General features: G+C 47.6%; 3 protein-coding genes and 1 long non-coding RNA gene across 17 annotated transcripts in view; 3 read left to right on the plus strand and 1 right to left on the minus strand.

The window, feature by feature from the left end:
- Window positions 1–4,161, plus strand: part of ZMYM6 (zinc finger MYM-type containing 6) — a 42,113-nt gene extending 37,952 nt beyond the window's left edge. For 8 of the 9 annotated variants that reach the window (XM_060622167.3, XM_078452078.2, XM_081796438.1 and 5 more), the window contains one exon: window positions 1,706–4,161. In XM_060622167.3, coding sequence (XP_060478150.1) covers window positions 1,706–3,537 — 1,832 coding nt within the window. In that variant the 3' untranslated portion in view covers window positions 3,538–4,161. The remainder of the gene's footprint in view (window positions 1–1,705) is intronic. The other variant, XM_060622172.3, reaches the window with a different exon arrangement.
- A 322-nt stretch (window positions 4,162–4,483) lies between these two features.
- Window positions 4,484–5,163, minus strand: LOC144617275 (uncharacterized). The gene is made up of 2 exons (XR_013557657.2): window positions 5,074–5,163; window positions 4,484–4,759 (listed from the first exon to the last, which is right to left on the minus strand). It is a non-coding gene; the product is annotated as an uncharacterized LOC144617275 (long non-coding RNA).
- TMEM35B (transmembrane protein 35B) lies at window positions 5,084–8,249 on the plus strand. 6 transcript variants are annotated; one of them, XR_014138115.1, is made up of 5 exons: window positions 5,084–5,191; window positions 6,601–6,781; window positions 6,884–6,938; window positions 7,236–7,417; window positions 7,695–7,803. XR_014138115.1 is itself a non-coding variant. In XM_081796442.1 (4 exons), exons 1-3 carry the CDS (start codon window positions 5,084–5,086, stop codon window positions 6,931–6,933), a joined length of 339 nt encoding a protein of 112 aa, XP_081652568.1. In that variant the 3' UTR covers window positions 6,934–6,938; window positions 7,695–7,807. The 6 variants fall into 6 exon arrangements, 3 of the variants coding, with proteins under 3 accessions (XP_081652568.1, XP_081652567.1, XP_060477223.3); XM_081796442.1 differs by lacking the exon at window positions 7,236–7,417 and having other exon boundaries at window positions 7,695–7,807; XM_081796441.1 differs by lacking the exon at window positions 6,601–6,781.
- A 4,060-nt stretch (window positions 8,250–12,309) lies between these two features.
- Window positions 12,310–13,317, plus strand: LOC132670825 (platelet-activating factor receptor-like). The gene has a single exon (XM_060621239.3). It carries the CDS (start codon window positions 12,310–12,312, stop codon window positions 13,315–13,317), a length of 1,008 nt encoding a protein of 335 aa, XP_060477222.2.
- The last annotated feature ends 847 nt before the right edge of the window (window positions 13,318–14,164 follow it).

Consider the following 14,164-nt stretch of genomic DNA (forward strand, 5'->3'; position numbering starts at 1 on the left):
AGTTAACTCTGTTTTGTTTTTGTTTTTTTTAAGAAAGGCAAAGAAAATCATATACCATTTCTTAAACGGGAAAACATTCATCCTTGCATCACATCCTTTGAACATCTGATTTATTCCTTTTATAATTATTGTCATTAACACCCATAACTACTAAATTGAATCCATCTGCACACACAGCATTATGTGGACAGACATCTCTGTGCACTGCTGTTTTTCAAATGTACAAACTATTATAACTATTAAGATACAAATTTCTTTAAAAGCGTTAATGATTTAACTGTAGTTCTTCTTTCTTTTTAAAAACAATGTGAATTAATTTGTCATTTACTAAAAATATAACTGTGTGTCTGAGGTGTTGGTGATCAGGAAAATGACTTGAATGCATATTTGGAAAGGCTGTAAACTATTGCTGCCCCAACCCATGTTAGCTGCCACTACCCTCATGTTTTCGATTACTTACATAGCCTACTCTGCCCAAAGCATTTTTTGATTTTTGTTTTTAATGATAGTTTTACTACACAGAATATATGTAGTTTATTTAAAAGTGTAATCTGTCAACAAGTAATCCTGAGTTTTTATGTAGGGTGCATTTCTTTTAGTAGGAGTCAAGGAGAATCCTGTTTTCCTTCCAAAGTAAATTTGATTGTTGTATATTCCTGTTAAAATGATATACTCTGTGTACATGAATTTATATTCTATATACATTCACATGTGGAAGGTAGTAAAAGATCTGTGGACATCTATATGTGTGGGTATGTGTGTGCTTATACATTTTTTAAAAATTTCTAGGTTAAATACTGGATTGTTTAAGATGTACTGTTGTGAACTACTTTTTCCTTTGACATTGCTCATCAGAAATATTCCATGTCAATATAAATTTAAATATACATTGAGATTCTCAATGGATGCATAGATTCCAATGTATGTACCTATCCATCCCCCTAACATTGACACTTGGATCGCTTTTAGTTGCTTAATATTGTAAACAGTATTGAGTTAAGTTGTGTAAATGAATCTTTGTTCACTTGTCTAATTAGGTCTTTAGAATAAATCCTAAGTAGTAGAATTTCAGATTCAAAAGCTATCATAGATTTTTAAGGCTTTTTGATATGTGTTGCAAAACTGAAAAATTACATCAGTGTTTGAGAACACCCATTTCTCTTTACCCTCATTGACATTGGGTATTAAAACTACTAATTAACCCTTTTTTTTCCTTCAACTGTAATTTGGAGAAATTTCAAAGTTCAGAATGATTGAAAATATGGCACAATGAACATTAATATATTCTACAGCTAGATTCACCAAATGTTAACTTTTTAAACATTTGTTTTCTTTTTTCTGAAATTTAAAAAAGTAAATTAATTTATTCTTAACTGGATGCATCCTGTGGACTTCAGCCCTAATTCCAGCAATCTGTTGAATATATATATATATATATATATATATATATATATATATATATAGCATTGTTAGTTCACGTCCCGCAGCCTATAGTTTTGCTCTAGTCAGTGGCCAAGTTTTGGGCAAGGAGAAATTCTGTTTTTAATGGCACCATGAAAGTTCTGTGGTTTCTGTTTCAACTTTAGTGTATTCTTTTGACAAATATAAATACTAAAAAAAGATATTTTAAATGTGTGGGGGAAAACATAAAGACTATTGCTTATTTCTTCTTGAAAAATAACAGTGATTCAAATATTTCATTCAGATTTACCTATGCCTAATGAGAAAAATGATGCGGAACTTGATTCTCCACCTGCAAAGAAAAAAAGAATAGGTTTTTTCCAGACTTATGATGCGGAATATTTAAAAGTTGGTTTTATTATCTGTCCAGGATCAAAAGAAAGTTCACCAAGGCCACAATGTGTCATTTGTGGAGAAATCTTATCCACTGAAAACATGAAGCCAGCAAATCTTTCTCATCATCTGAAGACAAAACATTCAGAATTAGAAAACAAACCAGTAGATTTTTTTGAACAAAAATCTCTTGAAATGGAATGTCAGAATAGTTCTTTAAAAAAGTGTTTACTAGTTGAAAAGTCACTTGTGAAAGCTTCTTATTTAATTGCTTTCCAAATTGCTGCCAGCAAGAAGCCATTCTCCATTGCCGAAGAATTAATTAAACCATATTTAGTGGAAATGTGTTCAGAAGTTTTGGGTTCAAGTGCTGGAGACAAAATGAAAACCATTCCTCTTTCTAATAACACGATTGGACACAGGATTGATGAGTTGTCTGCAGACATTGAAGATCAGCTGATTCAAAAAGTCAGAAAGTCAAAGTGGTTTGCCCTTCAGGTAGATGAATCATCAGAAATCTCAAATATCACCCTTCTTTTGTGCTATATTCGTTTCATTGATTATGATTGCAGTGATATCAAAGAAGAATTACTATGTTGCATTGAAATGCCTTCTCAAATAACTGGTTTTGAAATATTTGAACTAATAAATAAATATATTGATAGTAAGTCTCTGAATTGGAAACACTGTGTTGGTCTCTGTACAGATGGGGCTGCAAGCATGACTGGCAGGTGTTCTGGTTTAAGGGCAAAAATTCAAGAAATCGCCACGAATACAGTGGCATTTACACACTGTTTTATTCACCGTGAGCATTTAGCAGCAGAAAAGTTGTCTCCATGCTTACATAAAATTCTTTTGCAGTCAGCACAAATTTTAAGTTTTATAAAGAGCAATGCATCAAATTCACGAATGTTAACGATTTTGTGTGAAGAAATGGGGCCTGAGCATGTGAATCTACCCCTTCATGCTGAAGTACGTTGGATTTCGAGAGGGAGAATTTTAACAAGATTATTTGAATTACGACATGAAATTGAAATTTTTTTAAACCAGAAGCATTCAGATTTGGCCAAGTATTTTCTTGATGAGGAATGGGTTGCAAAGCTGGCCTATTTATCAGATATTTTTTCACTTATAAATGAACTCAACTTAAGTCTCCGAGGAACTATGACTACCCTCTTCAATTTGTATAATAAAATGGATATACTTAAGGAAAAGTTAAAAATGTGGTTGAAGCGCACACAAGAGAATGATTATGACATGTTCCCTTCATTTTCCGAATTCGTAAACTCATCAGACTTAAATATGAGAGGCATTGCAAGCATTATTTTTGAGCACCTGGAAGGACTTTGTCAAATGTTCAATGACTGTTACCCACCAGAAGAAGACTTGCGTTCAGGAAATTTGTGGATAATTAATCCTTTTATGAATCCCAAAGATAGTAATCTCATGGACTTCGAAGAAGAAAAACTAGTACAGCTATCTTCAGATTTGGAATTACAGTCAGTATTTAAATCAATGTCTGTGACTCAGTTTTGGATAAATGCAAAGACAAATTACCCAGAACTCCATGAAAAGGCAATGAAGTTTTTATTGCCCTTTTCAACTGTTTATTTATGTGATGCTACATTTTCCGCTTTGACTGAGTCAAGACAAAGAAATCTGTTGGTTTCTGGTCCTGCTCTAAGACTTGCAGTCACATCTTTAATTCCAAGGATAGAAAAATTAGTAAAGGAGAAAGAATAGTAAGATGGGTATTGCTAATGATCAAAGTCTATAATTTTGTGTTAAATTTTGTATAAATATCCTAAAATATAATTTCCTAATGTGGATATGTGTTTTCAGTGATATGTTTTAATAATTTTTCTTTTTGTTGAGGAATAATTGTGCATTTATACCTAGTTATATATTATAATTTTAATAGTCCAAGGCAGAGAATTTAGCTATTTGATTGATTGATTGGATCATCTGGATTAGGGACAAAAATGGTCACAAAAAGCCTGTTTGTAATGTATCAGCACACCTGGATGTTAATCTCCTTGGCCTTTAGAAGCACATGGGACATTGCAGTCTTCAGCCAGGCAGCCACCCACCCCAGCAGGTTGTGGGTAGGTAGAAAACAAAGATCTAAGCAGCTTGGCTGATCAGAAATAGAAGCTGCAGGAGAGTAGGGGTTTCTGTGGCGCTCTAGACCAGGGCTTGGCAAACTTTTCCCATAAAAGGCCAGATAGTGAATACTTTAGGTTTGGCAGGCCATGTGGTGGCAACTAGTCAATTTTGGGTTTGCAGCACAAAAGCAGCTGTAGGCAATACACAGACAAATGAGTGTGGCTGTGTTTCAATAAAACTTTATGAACATTGAACTAAGAATTTCATATAATTTTCATGTGTCATGAAAGCTGCCTTAAAATTTTTTTTATCATTAAAAAATGTAAAACATTGTTAGCTGGGGAAGAAGAAGGGGGAACCAGTGGAAAAAAACCGCTGACTAAATTTGGCCCACAGTTTGTCCATCAAGGTCTAGACTGATTTCCAGGTTATAGCAGATGGACCACGAGTGGCCTGTAGGGTTTTGTTAGTGGAAGTCTCTCTTACCTATGCTGCCAAGTGTCTGAATTTTCAAACACTTTTCATATTTTAATTTCAACTGAGAGGAATTGGAGGAAAAATATATTTTACACAAAGAAAACAATTTATAATTACTTGTTACCGATTTATTATTAATGATTTCATAATTTACTAATTTACAAATAACGTTTGAGCTCTTAAAGGTGCCAGACTTTGTGCTAGGCCTGTTCCTAAGGAGAACAGGCTTAATCGCTTTTACAGATGCAAATAGTGAGGCCCGAGGAGGTTAGGTGGCAGCTCAGATCCCAAAGCTAGGGTGGCTCAGGCTGGAAGGAAACCCCGGTCTTCTGCGAGGCACGTGTAGATGGTTACTCCTGGAGTCTGACTCTACTCAGCCATACTGGTTGGGAGACAAGAGACGCCCCTTGAATTCAAAGGGGCTCGTGCGGTCAGTTGAGCCACTGGGCTTCAGCGCCCCCATCTGAGAGATGGGGATGCCCCTCCCGAAGGCCGTCTCCCCTCGCAACAGGTGGGGGCCAGAAAAGAGGGTGGCAACAACCTCGGGGTGGGGGGCGGGGAGCGGGAGGTTCTGGCGCCGGTCTTCTGCTGGCCCTGGGGAGGGAGGAACCGAGCGGGCGGCAGGGGGAGGGTTTCGGCGGGGCCTCTCCTCTCCTCCCCTTCCTTTCCTTTCCCTTTCCTTCCCTCCCGGAGGACCTGAGCGGCCATGGCGCTCGGGCTCGCCGCTCTGCGCGTCCTGCTGGGTGGCTTCTTCGCGCTCACGGGGGCGGCCAAGCTCTCGGGGCAGATCTCGGCACCAGCGTCCGAGCAGATGGTGAGCAGCGGGATGTGGGCGGCCACGCGGCGGCGGGTACTGAGGACGCGGCCGTTACCCGCCCCCCCCGCGGTGACCGGCCCGCCTGCCCGCGCCGGTGCCCCGCGGACCCGCCTGCCTTCCGGCGAGACAGTGCTAGACTGAGACGTAGGCGCTCTCCCGGGGTGCTCCTCCGAGTCCTCTGGCTCTTGCCTAGACGGAAGGGGCACATCTTCCAGCTGAGCACTGGGAGCCCCGGGCAAACCTAGGGCTGGAGGAGGAATGCGCCGGGACCCCGGGGGGAAGAAGATGGAATGGAAGGGGGACCCAGAACCCTCCCTGCCCCTTTCTCCTCCTCCTCCTGTTTGCGTTCTTGGGAGGTTCATGAGGATGGGTTTATGAGTTACTGCTTGGTGGGCTAGGAAACTCGCCCTGAAGGTGAAGTGTGTCTGCTAAAGGTTACACGGCAGGTCAGGAAGCAGGAGTCAATCTAGAGGCTCCCCTAACTCAGAATCCAAAGAACCCTTCCCGGGCAGCTTGAGAGGGAAGTCTACAAGTTCTTCCACCTTCCGGCTAGGTCCAGAGTCGGGAAAGCTTTCGTGCCCTTATGCTCACCAATTCCCCAGCCCTTCAAATAAGCCTGACTTGGAGACCCCTGCCAGCCTCCGTCTCCCAGGCCTGGGTTCTGCCCTTCCTCCCTGGTTTAGGGTGGTGGATTGTTTGCCGAAGTACATACCTCCCCAGAGCCAGCCGGCTTAGAGTTTCTTCCTTGCTGCTGACAGTAGGGGAGGTAGAGCTGAAGTGGGGGTGGGGGGCGATGCAGGAAAAGGTAGTCAGCCTGAGGCTGAAGTTGTCACGGAGCCTAACTCAGCACAATGAGTCTCTTTGAGCCTCCTTAACTAATCTTGTGTCTACTGCAATGGGATCCAGGCCCAGCATACCATATTCATAGTGGAATCCGTTGAATGAGCAACCTCAACCGTCTACCTTCCATCCTCACCCCCACCTCCCAATATTCCCAGCATAGTGTCATCAGGGGAAAGCAGGTCAGGCAGAAAGAAAGAGAAGCTGTGACATTCCTAAAGTTGGCAAGCCTAGCTTCCTGGTCTTGGAATTTGGGGCTGGGTTGTAATCTGGTGAGAGTCTGTTGAGAAAATCAGTCCATCTCTGCACCACACCATCCAGCCCTTCTTGGAGGGTAAAGCCTGTTTCCTGATTCCAAAGCTCAGCTCCCCCCGCCCCTCCCCAGGGAGGCCCTCCCCTCTCCAGACTGACCTCAACCCTGGACCTGACCTAGAATAGTAGCTCCTTTGTTGGGGGGGGGTGGGGTGGGGAGGGGTTGAGGGCGCAGGCCCAGAATGTCCCTGTGGAGTGCCCAGGCAGTGGATCCTTGTTGAGTGTGGCTGACAGACATTCCCTGCTGCCCCTAGAAAGCCCTGTTTGTGCAGTTTGCTGAGGTGTTCCCGTTGAAGGTGTTCGGCTATCAGCCAGATCCCATGGGCTATCAAGAGGCTGTGGGCTGGCTGGAACTGCTGGCTGGGCTGCTGCTGGTCCTGGGCCCACCGATGCTGCAAGAGATCAGTAACTTGCTTTTGACCCTGCTCATGATGGGTAAGGGGGTGCAACTGGGCTGGGGAAATTGGGGCTTCTGGCAGAGGATCATGGAAGATCTGGCTGTTCCCTTTACTGTTGCCTCCTTTCCTTTTTTTCTAGAACCAGGAGCCCTCCCTGCTGTACTCTATTTTCCATGGCCTTTGGACTAGGACAGGTGCTTTTAAAACTTAATATACTAGAACGTGATTCTTTGTCAGACATACTTCCTACCTCATCAGTTCAGCTGGCTGCAGGGTATTCCCATTGTATGGATGTATATAATCTCAAAGTCCCTACTGCTCTCTCCTAAACCCTACCCTAGAGAGGAGGGGATGGAGTTGCAGCTGCCGGTGGGGTTATGTGTCTGGCAGGTGGGAATAGAGAGCAAGGAAGCCAGGGCCCCCAGAAAAGCAGAGAATTTCCCTGTGACAGGCAGTTGTAGAGCACCCCCTCGTAGCAGCTCTGCCCACAGGACCTGCTGATGTACCAAGACAGCTGCTGCTTCAAAGATCAGACGTCTTCAGACTCTTCTGGATCCCCTGGCCTTGTGTCACCATTGCTGCCACCACTGCCACCCCTCCCCCCCGGACTTGCTTTCCATCTCTGGGGCTTCCCTCATTTTCAGATCTTTCTCATACCTCCACCTTCCCTCCGGTAGGATTAAGAAAGGGAGAAGGATTAGAAGTTGTTCCCAGATGCCCACCTACCTACCTCCCTGCGCTATTTGGCTAGATTGCTCCTGTTTCTTTCTCACCCTCTGAGAGGGGCTACATTAGTTTAAGAGGCTTCTGATTCCTGGTTCTGTTTGGGAGGCCAGAGAGATGAGAGCAGCTAGCTCAGGCTCTGTGTGGGTGTGGTTAGGAGGTGTTGAATGGGAAGGCTTCAGCTGGAGAGGGGCAGGGGGCCTCAGGGACCTCACTTTCCATTCCAGGAGCTATCTTCACTCTGGCATCTCTGAAAGAGTCACCGAACACCTACATCCCAGCAATCATCTGCCTGGGGCTCCTGCTGCTGCTGGATATCTGCCAGCTCTGAGTCCAAACTAAGAAGGTGGTCAGACCCACTAGGAAGAAGACTCTTGGCAAGTGCGTTCACGGAGTCCTGGGAGTCCTTTTTTCTCTTCATGCCACATCACTATCACAGCAGGAGCATGGTGGAACGCAGAGTCAGCCACCTTCTTACCAGTGCATCCAGGGCTGTTCAGTGTTGAAGTAGACATCTTCTCTACCTGACCCTGCTTTCTCTCTGAGACATTCACTGCTCTCTTTTGAGGAGCACGTGTTGCACATACTGTCATTCCTCATGTAATGTGGAAATAGAAAACAGAAAAGCAATTTAAATCCCCTCAAAATTTAATGCACCAAAAATAACCACTATCCACTCCTTTTTAATAACTGTACCTCAACTCTTACTATGCCTTTGTACAGATGTTTTTAATGAAAATGAGGCAATATAAATTACTTTATTAAATGTCTTTTAAAACTAACATACTGTAACACCATTCATTCCGTGTCTGTTTTACCTCATTGATGTTAATGGCTGTATAGTATTCCGTTGTGAGGATGTACTGTAATATATTTATCCAAGCCCCCACTAAGGAACATTTAGATTGTCCCTAGTTTTTTGCTATTGTAAACTTCACAGTAAATCACCTTTGCATACTTACTGTCTTTCCCTCGAAGTGAGGGTGCTGCTTCAAAAGACCCGCACATTTAAAGCATTGGTATTACATACTTAAAATTTACATCTTGGCTATGGCAGAGTCTAAGTACCTGCCTCTGCCCGTGTGCTTCCCAGTCGCGTGAGATATCCCCTCCCATTCTTTTACTTTGTGCACTTTAGATCTGCGGAGCTAACAAAGATGGGCATTGGATTATTGTTTTACAGGATCTGAAACTGCAGCCTTTGGTGGCGAGGTAGGTACTTAGTGCAGTGCTCCTTGGATATCTACATGGAAGCAGAGGACAGCCAACTCAAGGGATGCTGCATGGTAAAGCAATGCTGGAAGCCGGGGATGAATCCCAGAGGTCCCAGGGAATCAGAAGGGTGTGTGTGTGTATGGACAATTACTGAGGGAAAGTGGCCACGTTAGAGTCCCTACTATCACATCACCAACTGTCTTCACCTCAGTGGGGGCCTTTTGGAAAGTGATATGCCTCCCATAATGGAAGAGAGGAAAAGAGCTTATTTATGCAATTGCCATAGCCACCAGTCGACAGATTACTTTGGGGTTAGGGACAATGGCTTTTGGGAGCCCATAGGAATGAAAGTTGTCTGTGTACATTCGTCCATTTCATCTTTACTACACAGTGGTAATTTCTGCCCTGACACTGACTAGCTGGGAACCTCAAGCAAGTTGGCACCCTTAGGTCTTTTCCTCTTGTGTCTGAAAGCACAGTGATGCAATCTCTATTGTGTGTGTGTGTGTATGTGTATGTATGACACACACTGGTACATCTAAAAGTAGTATATGTAAATAGACGTAAAAAATGGAGTAGTATATTACAGCACCTGGGTGGCTTAGTCGGTTAATGTCCGACTTTGGCTCAGGTCATGATCTCGTGGTTTGTGAGTTCAAACCCCATGTCAGGCTCTGTGCTAACAGCTCAGAGCCTGGAGCCTGCCTCAGAATCTGTGTCTCCCCCTTCTTTGCCCCTCCCGTGCTCATGCTCTGTCTCTGTCTCTCAATAATAAATAAATGTTAAAAAAAATTTTTTTTAACGCAGTAGTATACATTCACTACATAGAATGTCGAAACAATCAGGAATCCTTTTCTTTGACAGAGGTCCAGCGATAACATACTTTCAGTTTCTGTGTTGGGTAATTTGGCTGCTTTGCAATGACCTCAAAGACTGATGTTCTTTCAACTTCCTGCTCTGCTGCTTTCAACTTATTGGCTCCTGCCCTCAGCATTGCAAAATAGTTGCAGTGGCTCCAGACGGCACATTTGCACATAACATCCAAAGGTGAAAAGGGACAGGAAAACTCTCTTGGAAGACCCCCAGATTTCCCCTCACATCCCATTGGCCAGAATTAGTCCCATCTCTATACCTAGACCACCCATTCGTAAGGAGAAAGAAATTCCTATGATGGACTTAGACTAGTTAAGATTTAGCCACCCTGGTCAGCAAAGAAAGGGAAGAGGTGGGCAATGGTACCCACCACTTACTAGCTTCTTTGCAAAATATGGGTAATAATGGTAAATACTTCATAGAGTTGCTGTGAGGATTTAGTGAGAAAGTGCTTACAGTAGTGCCTGGCACATAATAAGTGCTCAGTAAATGCTATCATTAAATAGCTTTTGTTATTAAATAGTTTGTTCTATAGATGGGAAGATGTGGTCAGAAAGCTTAAGTGCCCATGTGTCAGATCTGAGATTCATTAGGGCCTGATGAACTCCAGAACCCACACTTTGCACTGCACCGGCTGTCAAAAGTTGAAAGTGGGCATGCATAGCACCCCTGCTCCCTTCAACAGGGTAGAGGAGATGATCTGCCCAATGTGATTAAATCTGCCTTGTTTCCAGAATTCCCCCTCTGCATGAACATTTTGAAGGCCATAAACATAGGACCTGGAGCCCCTAGGATCCTGGCCTCTTACCATCTCTACTCCTTCCGGGATGCGACAGTCAGCCTGTCTCCAGCCTGGACTTTGAGTGAAACCTCTCACAGCTGGCATTAGACTGAGGGCTCCTGTTTACCACGGCTTGGCCTGTAAGCTGATTAGCAGCTACAGGGCCCCCAGCTCGGCTGTAGGGCCCACCTAGCAGCTGTGGGAAAGGCAGGGTGCTGGAGGAGTGGGTTGGCCAGCTGGTGTGGAGCAGTTGGGATTGACAGCAGCAGGAGTATCTTGAGTTCCAGCAGTGCCTCCTTGGCCCAAGGAGAAGCCAGGCTTCAGGATATGTGCCCCCCTCAAACCGCACCCTGAACCTTGGTCAGGTCAGTACCATGACATTCAGCTGCAAGGCTTTACTTTTACTTTTCTATCTCCCTCTCTGTTCCCCCTTGCCCTCAAAGATGCTCCCTTCCCTTGCGGCCCTGGCCGCACCCCACAAACCCAGCTTATAGCTGCCACAGGTGGGCCCCAGCCCCTCCAGCTGTTGGCCCATTCTTCACGTGGCATCCTGGGATTAGTGGGTTGATGGGAGGGTCTGAGATGTGGGGGTGGGAGTGGATTCTGCTCTGTCTCAGCTCCTTAAAGCCAGGCCCCCTACGGCCCTAGAGATTGCTGCAGCAGCTTTAACAGCAAGAGGTAAGACAGGAACGACCTGGAGGGATGGCAGGGAGAGGTTCCGGGTGGGGCAGTTGGGGGCTAGAGCCAACAGTGGACAGAGTGGAGAGGGAGGGGAGAAGACATTCCACTCAGGGTCCCAGAAAGGATTGCAGCCTGAGGGGTGCAGAGGCAGAAATACAAATTTTGGTATTGGAGGAACTGAGTTTTGGGACACCCTAGGGGGGTGACTGTGCCAAAAATAGGAACAGGACATGGGCTTCTGCACTTACCCCCCTGGGGAGAGAAGAGGAATACACCCAGATGTCTCTGTGTTGTTTTGTTTGCTTGGGGTGCCTGTGTGGGTGGTATACACATTCATCTGTGTGCTGCCTGGAGGGAAAGGAGCTAATGGTTCTGGTGTGTCTCCCCAGTGTCAGCCACAGCGCTCAGAGTTTTACTTATGTTTTCTCATAGTTCTCCCAACAACACTGTGAGGTAGGTATCTTAATCTCCGTTTTACAGCAGAGAAAGATTGGCTCAGTGAAGCGGAGTAATTTGTCCAAGGTCACATGGCAAATAAATGTGTGTATCTAGAACCTGCCTGATTCCTGGGCCTGTGCTCTGTTTTGCTTTGCTGGCCAAAATTTTGAGCAGACCCAGGATTTATTTGTGGTCAAAAGGTGAGGGGAAGGAACCAGACTGGAAAGCCTGAGAGTTTTGAACCGTTTTTCAGCCCTGCCCCCCCGGGCTACAGGCAAGCGGGGAGTGGACCTTCATTAAGGCAAGTCCAAGGTCACTATGCATGGGAGTGTCCTCAGGGTCACTACATCATAAGCCTGTTCGTCCATAGTATGTGGAGGAGGGAGGACTGCGCTTTTTCTGGGAAGGACTCTATATTCTGGTTTCTCCAGAACTCCCTGTTGGCTCAGCCTTGCTCGGGCTTAAGCACGTGCCGGTGCCTCCACATATCTGAACCATACTCCATCTGTGAGGGGCGTCACTTCCACCCTCTCAGTCACCAAGGTTGGAAATTTCCAAGCTATCTGAGACTCCTGTGTCTTCCTCGTTTCCTGCAGCTTGTCAGCAAGCCCGTTGTACTTCAAGGGATTCTGGAGTCCACCCCCTGTGCTCCATCCTCAGGGGTGCTGGCTCAGCTCAGTCCTCATTCTCTCCCACAGGAACTTCCCTGCTCCTTAGTGTCCCCTCCCAGCAGGGGCTGAGTTAGAGGAGACAGGGTGGCGGGGGGGTGGGGGGGGTGGGGGGGGTGGTACGGAGGCCTTCTGTGGCTAGCCTCCACAGTGACCTCTCTTCCTCTCCCCGGTGCAAGGTCCGAGATGAACGGCAGTGTTGGGGACCCGGGTGTCGGCGGCTGCAGCCCCTGGGACGACCCTGCTCGCTTCATCGTGGTGCCCACTGCCTACGCCCTGGCGCTGGGCCTGGGGCTGCCGGCCAACGTGGCCGCCCTGGCAGTGTTCGTCCGCAGCGGCAGGCACCTGGGCCAGGCCCTGCGGCTCTACCTTCTCAACCTGGCCCTGGCCGACGTGCTCTTCACGCTCACGCTGCCGTTGTGGCTCACCTACTACCTGGGCCCGGCCCACTGGCCCTTCCCGGAGGCCGCCTGCCGCGCGGCCGGCGCGGCCTACTACGTGGCCACCTACGCGGCCGTGGCCTTCGCCGCGCTCATCAGCGTGTGCCGCTGCGGCTCGGTGCGCGGGCCCCGGCCCAGGGCGGGCGGCCGCCTCGCGCTGCGCCGCCGGGGCCCCGCGCGCGCCGCCTGCGCCGCCGCCTGGCTGGCCGGCCTGGCCTGCGCCGCGCCCTCGTTGGCCGCGCCGCACGCGCTGCGCCCGGGCCCGGGCGGTGCCGCTCGCTGCCTGGAGCACGGCTGGGCGCGCGCCGGCCTGGCCTACGCCACCGTGGCCTTCTTCGCCGCCGCCTTCCTGCTGGTGCTCGCGGCCTACGTGAGCCTGGCGCGGGCGCTCGCGGCCCCCTCGGGCCCCGGCCCGGCCCCCGCCGGCCCGCACCGGCGCGCGGCCAGGACCATGGTGCTGGGGCTCCTGCTGGTCTTCGCCCTCTGCCTGGCGCCCTACCACCTGCTGCTGGCTCCCTGGGTGGCCGGGCGGGAGGGAGCCGCGGGCAGCGACGGCGGCGGGTGCCGCGCCGCCTCCACGCTCGACGTCCTGCACACCCTCAGCCTGGCGCTGCTGAGCCTCAACAGCTGCCTGGACCCGCTCATCTACTGCTTCTCGGTGCGCCGCTTCCGCCAGGACTGCTGGACGCTGGGCTGCCGCCTTGGGGTGAGGGCGCCCGGTGCACACGCGGCCTCCCTGGCCTCCTCCCCCTGAGGCCCGGGCTTCCCCCGCCTGCCTCACCACTGCCACCCTGCGCTTGGCGCACTGGGTGAAGGAAGCCCTCGGAAGGACTCGATTCCCATTGGCTGCCTTGCTGTAGAGTGCGGGGCTCGCTGGTTACAAGGGGGAATGAACAGCCTTTGTTGCCTGAATGTTCTCTAGACGTTGCATTGTTTTGGATTATGCCGTGATCTGGCTCCCGTGTCCGTCTCAGCATCCTGTTATCCCCATCTCATCCTCTACCGCCTCCGCCCCTCTCCGTGGGTTCACTCACCATCTCAGTCCCTGGAACAGACCAATTTCCTTCCCTTCGAGGCCTTTGCGCCTGGCTTGGCCAGGAATGATATCCCTCTCTCTCCTTCACTAAGTTAATTCCTCTTCATCCTCACCTCTTTAAAAGTAACTCTTTATAGAGAAGCCCTTCTTGACCAGCAACGTGTGCGCGCACACACACGCGCGCGCGCGCACACACACACACACACAATTGTGTTAAATCTGATTGTCCCTTTGTAGCTATTTTCACAATTGTAATCAAGCAATTAATTAGGAAATTCATCTTTTCTTTTCTCTTGCCAGAATGTATTTACGTTGATCCATAGGAAGGTGCCATTTTTGTAGATCCAAAAAGGTTGAATATTGGCAATTGTATTTTCATCCAATTCAACTTAATAAATTCTGTGTTTACCTTATTCATTGCTGTATCCCCTGTGCTTGCTACTGTGTCTTGAACACAGTAAGACCTCAGTATATAAGATGAATGAATGAACCCTGGGTATTCTTAAAATGCTCAGACATTCCATATAGGTAGATTTTCCTCAAGTTTTTCTGGGATTCTCCAAGC

The sequence above is a fragment of the Panthera onca genome, chromosome C1 (genome assembly GCF_046562875.1).
Source record: "Panthera onca isolate mPanOnc1 chromosome C1, mPanOnc1 haplotype 2, whole genome shotgun sequence".
Classification (NCBI taxonomy): domain Eukaryota; kingdom Metazoa; phylum Chordata; class Mammalia; order Carnivora; family Felidae; genus Panthera; species Panthera onca.

Excerpts from the sequence above, each read along its gene's own strand:
- TMEM35B (XM_060621240.3), top strand. The coding sequence starts at position 5,084 with ATGGCGCTCGGGCTCGCCGCTCTGCGCGTCCTGCTGGGTGGCTTCTTC. Across the intron at positions 5,192-6,600 it reads CACCAGCGTCCGAGCAGATG|AAAGCCCTGTTTGTGCAGTT; the intron begins GTGAGCAGCGGG and ends TGCTGCCCCTAG. Across the intron at positions 6,782-7,694 it reads TTTGACCCTGCTCATGATGG|GAGCTATCTTCACTCTGGCA; the intron begins GTAAGGGGGTGC and ends TTTCCATTCCAG.
- LOC132670825 (XM_060621239.3), top strand. The coding sequence starts at position 12,310 with ATGAACGGCAGTGTTGGGGACCCGGGTGTCGGCGGCTGCAGCCCCTGG.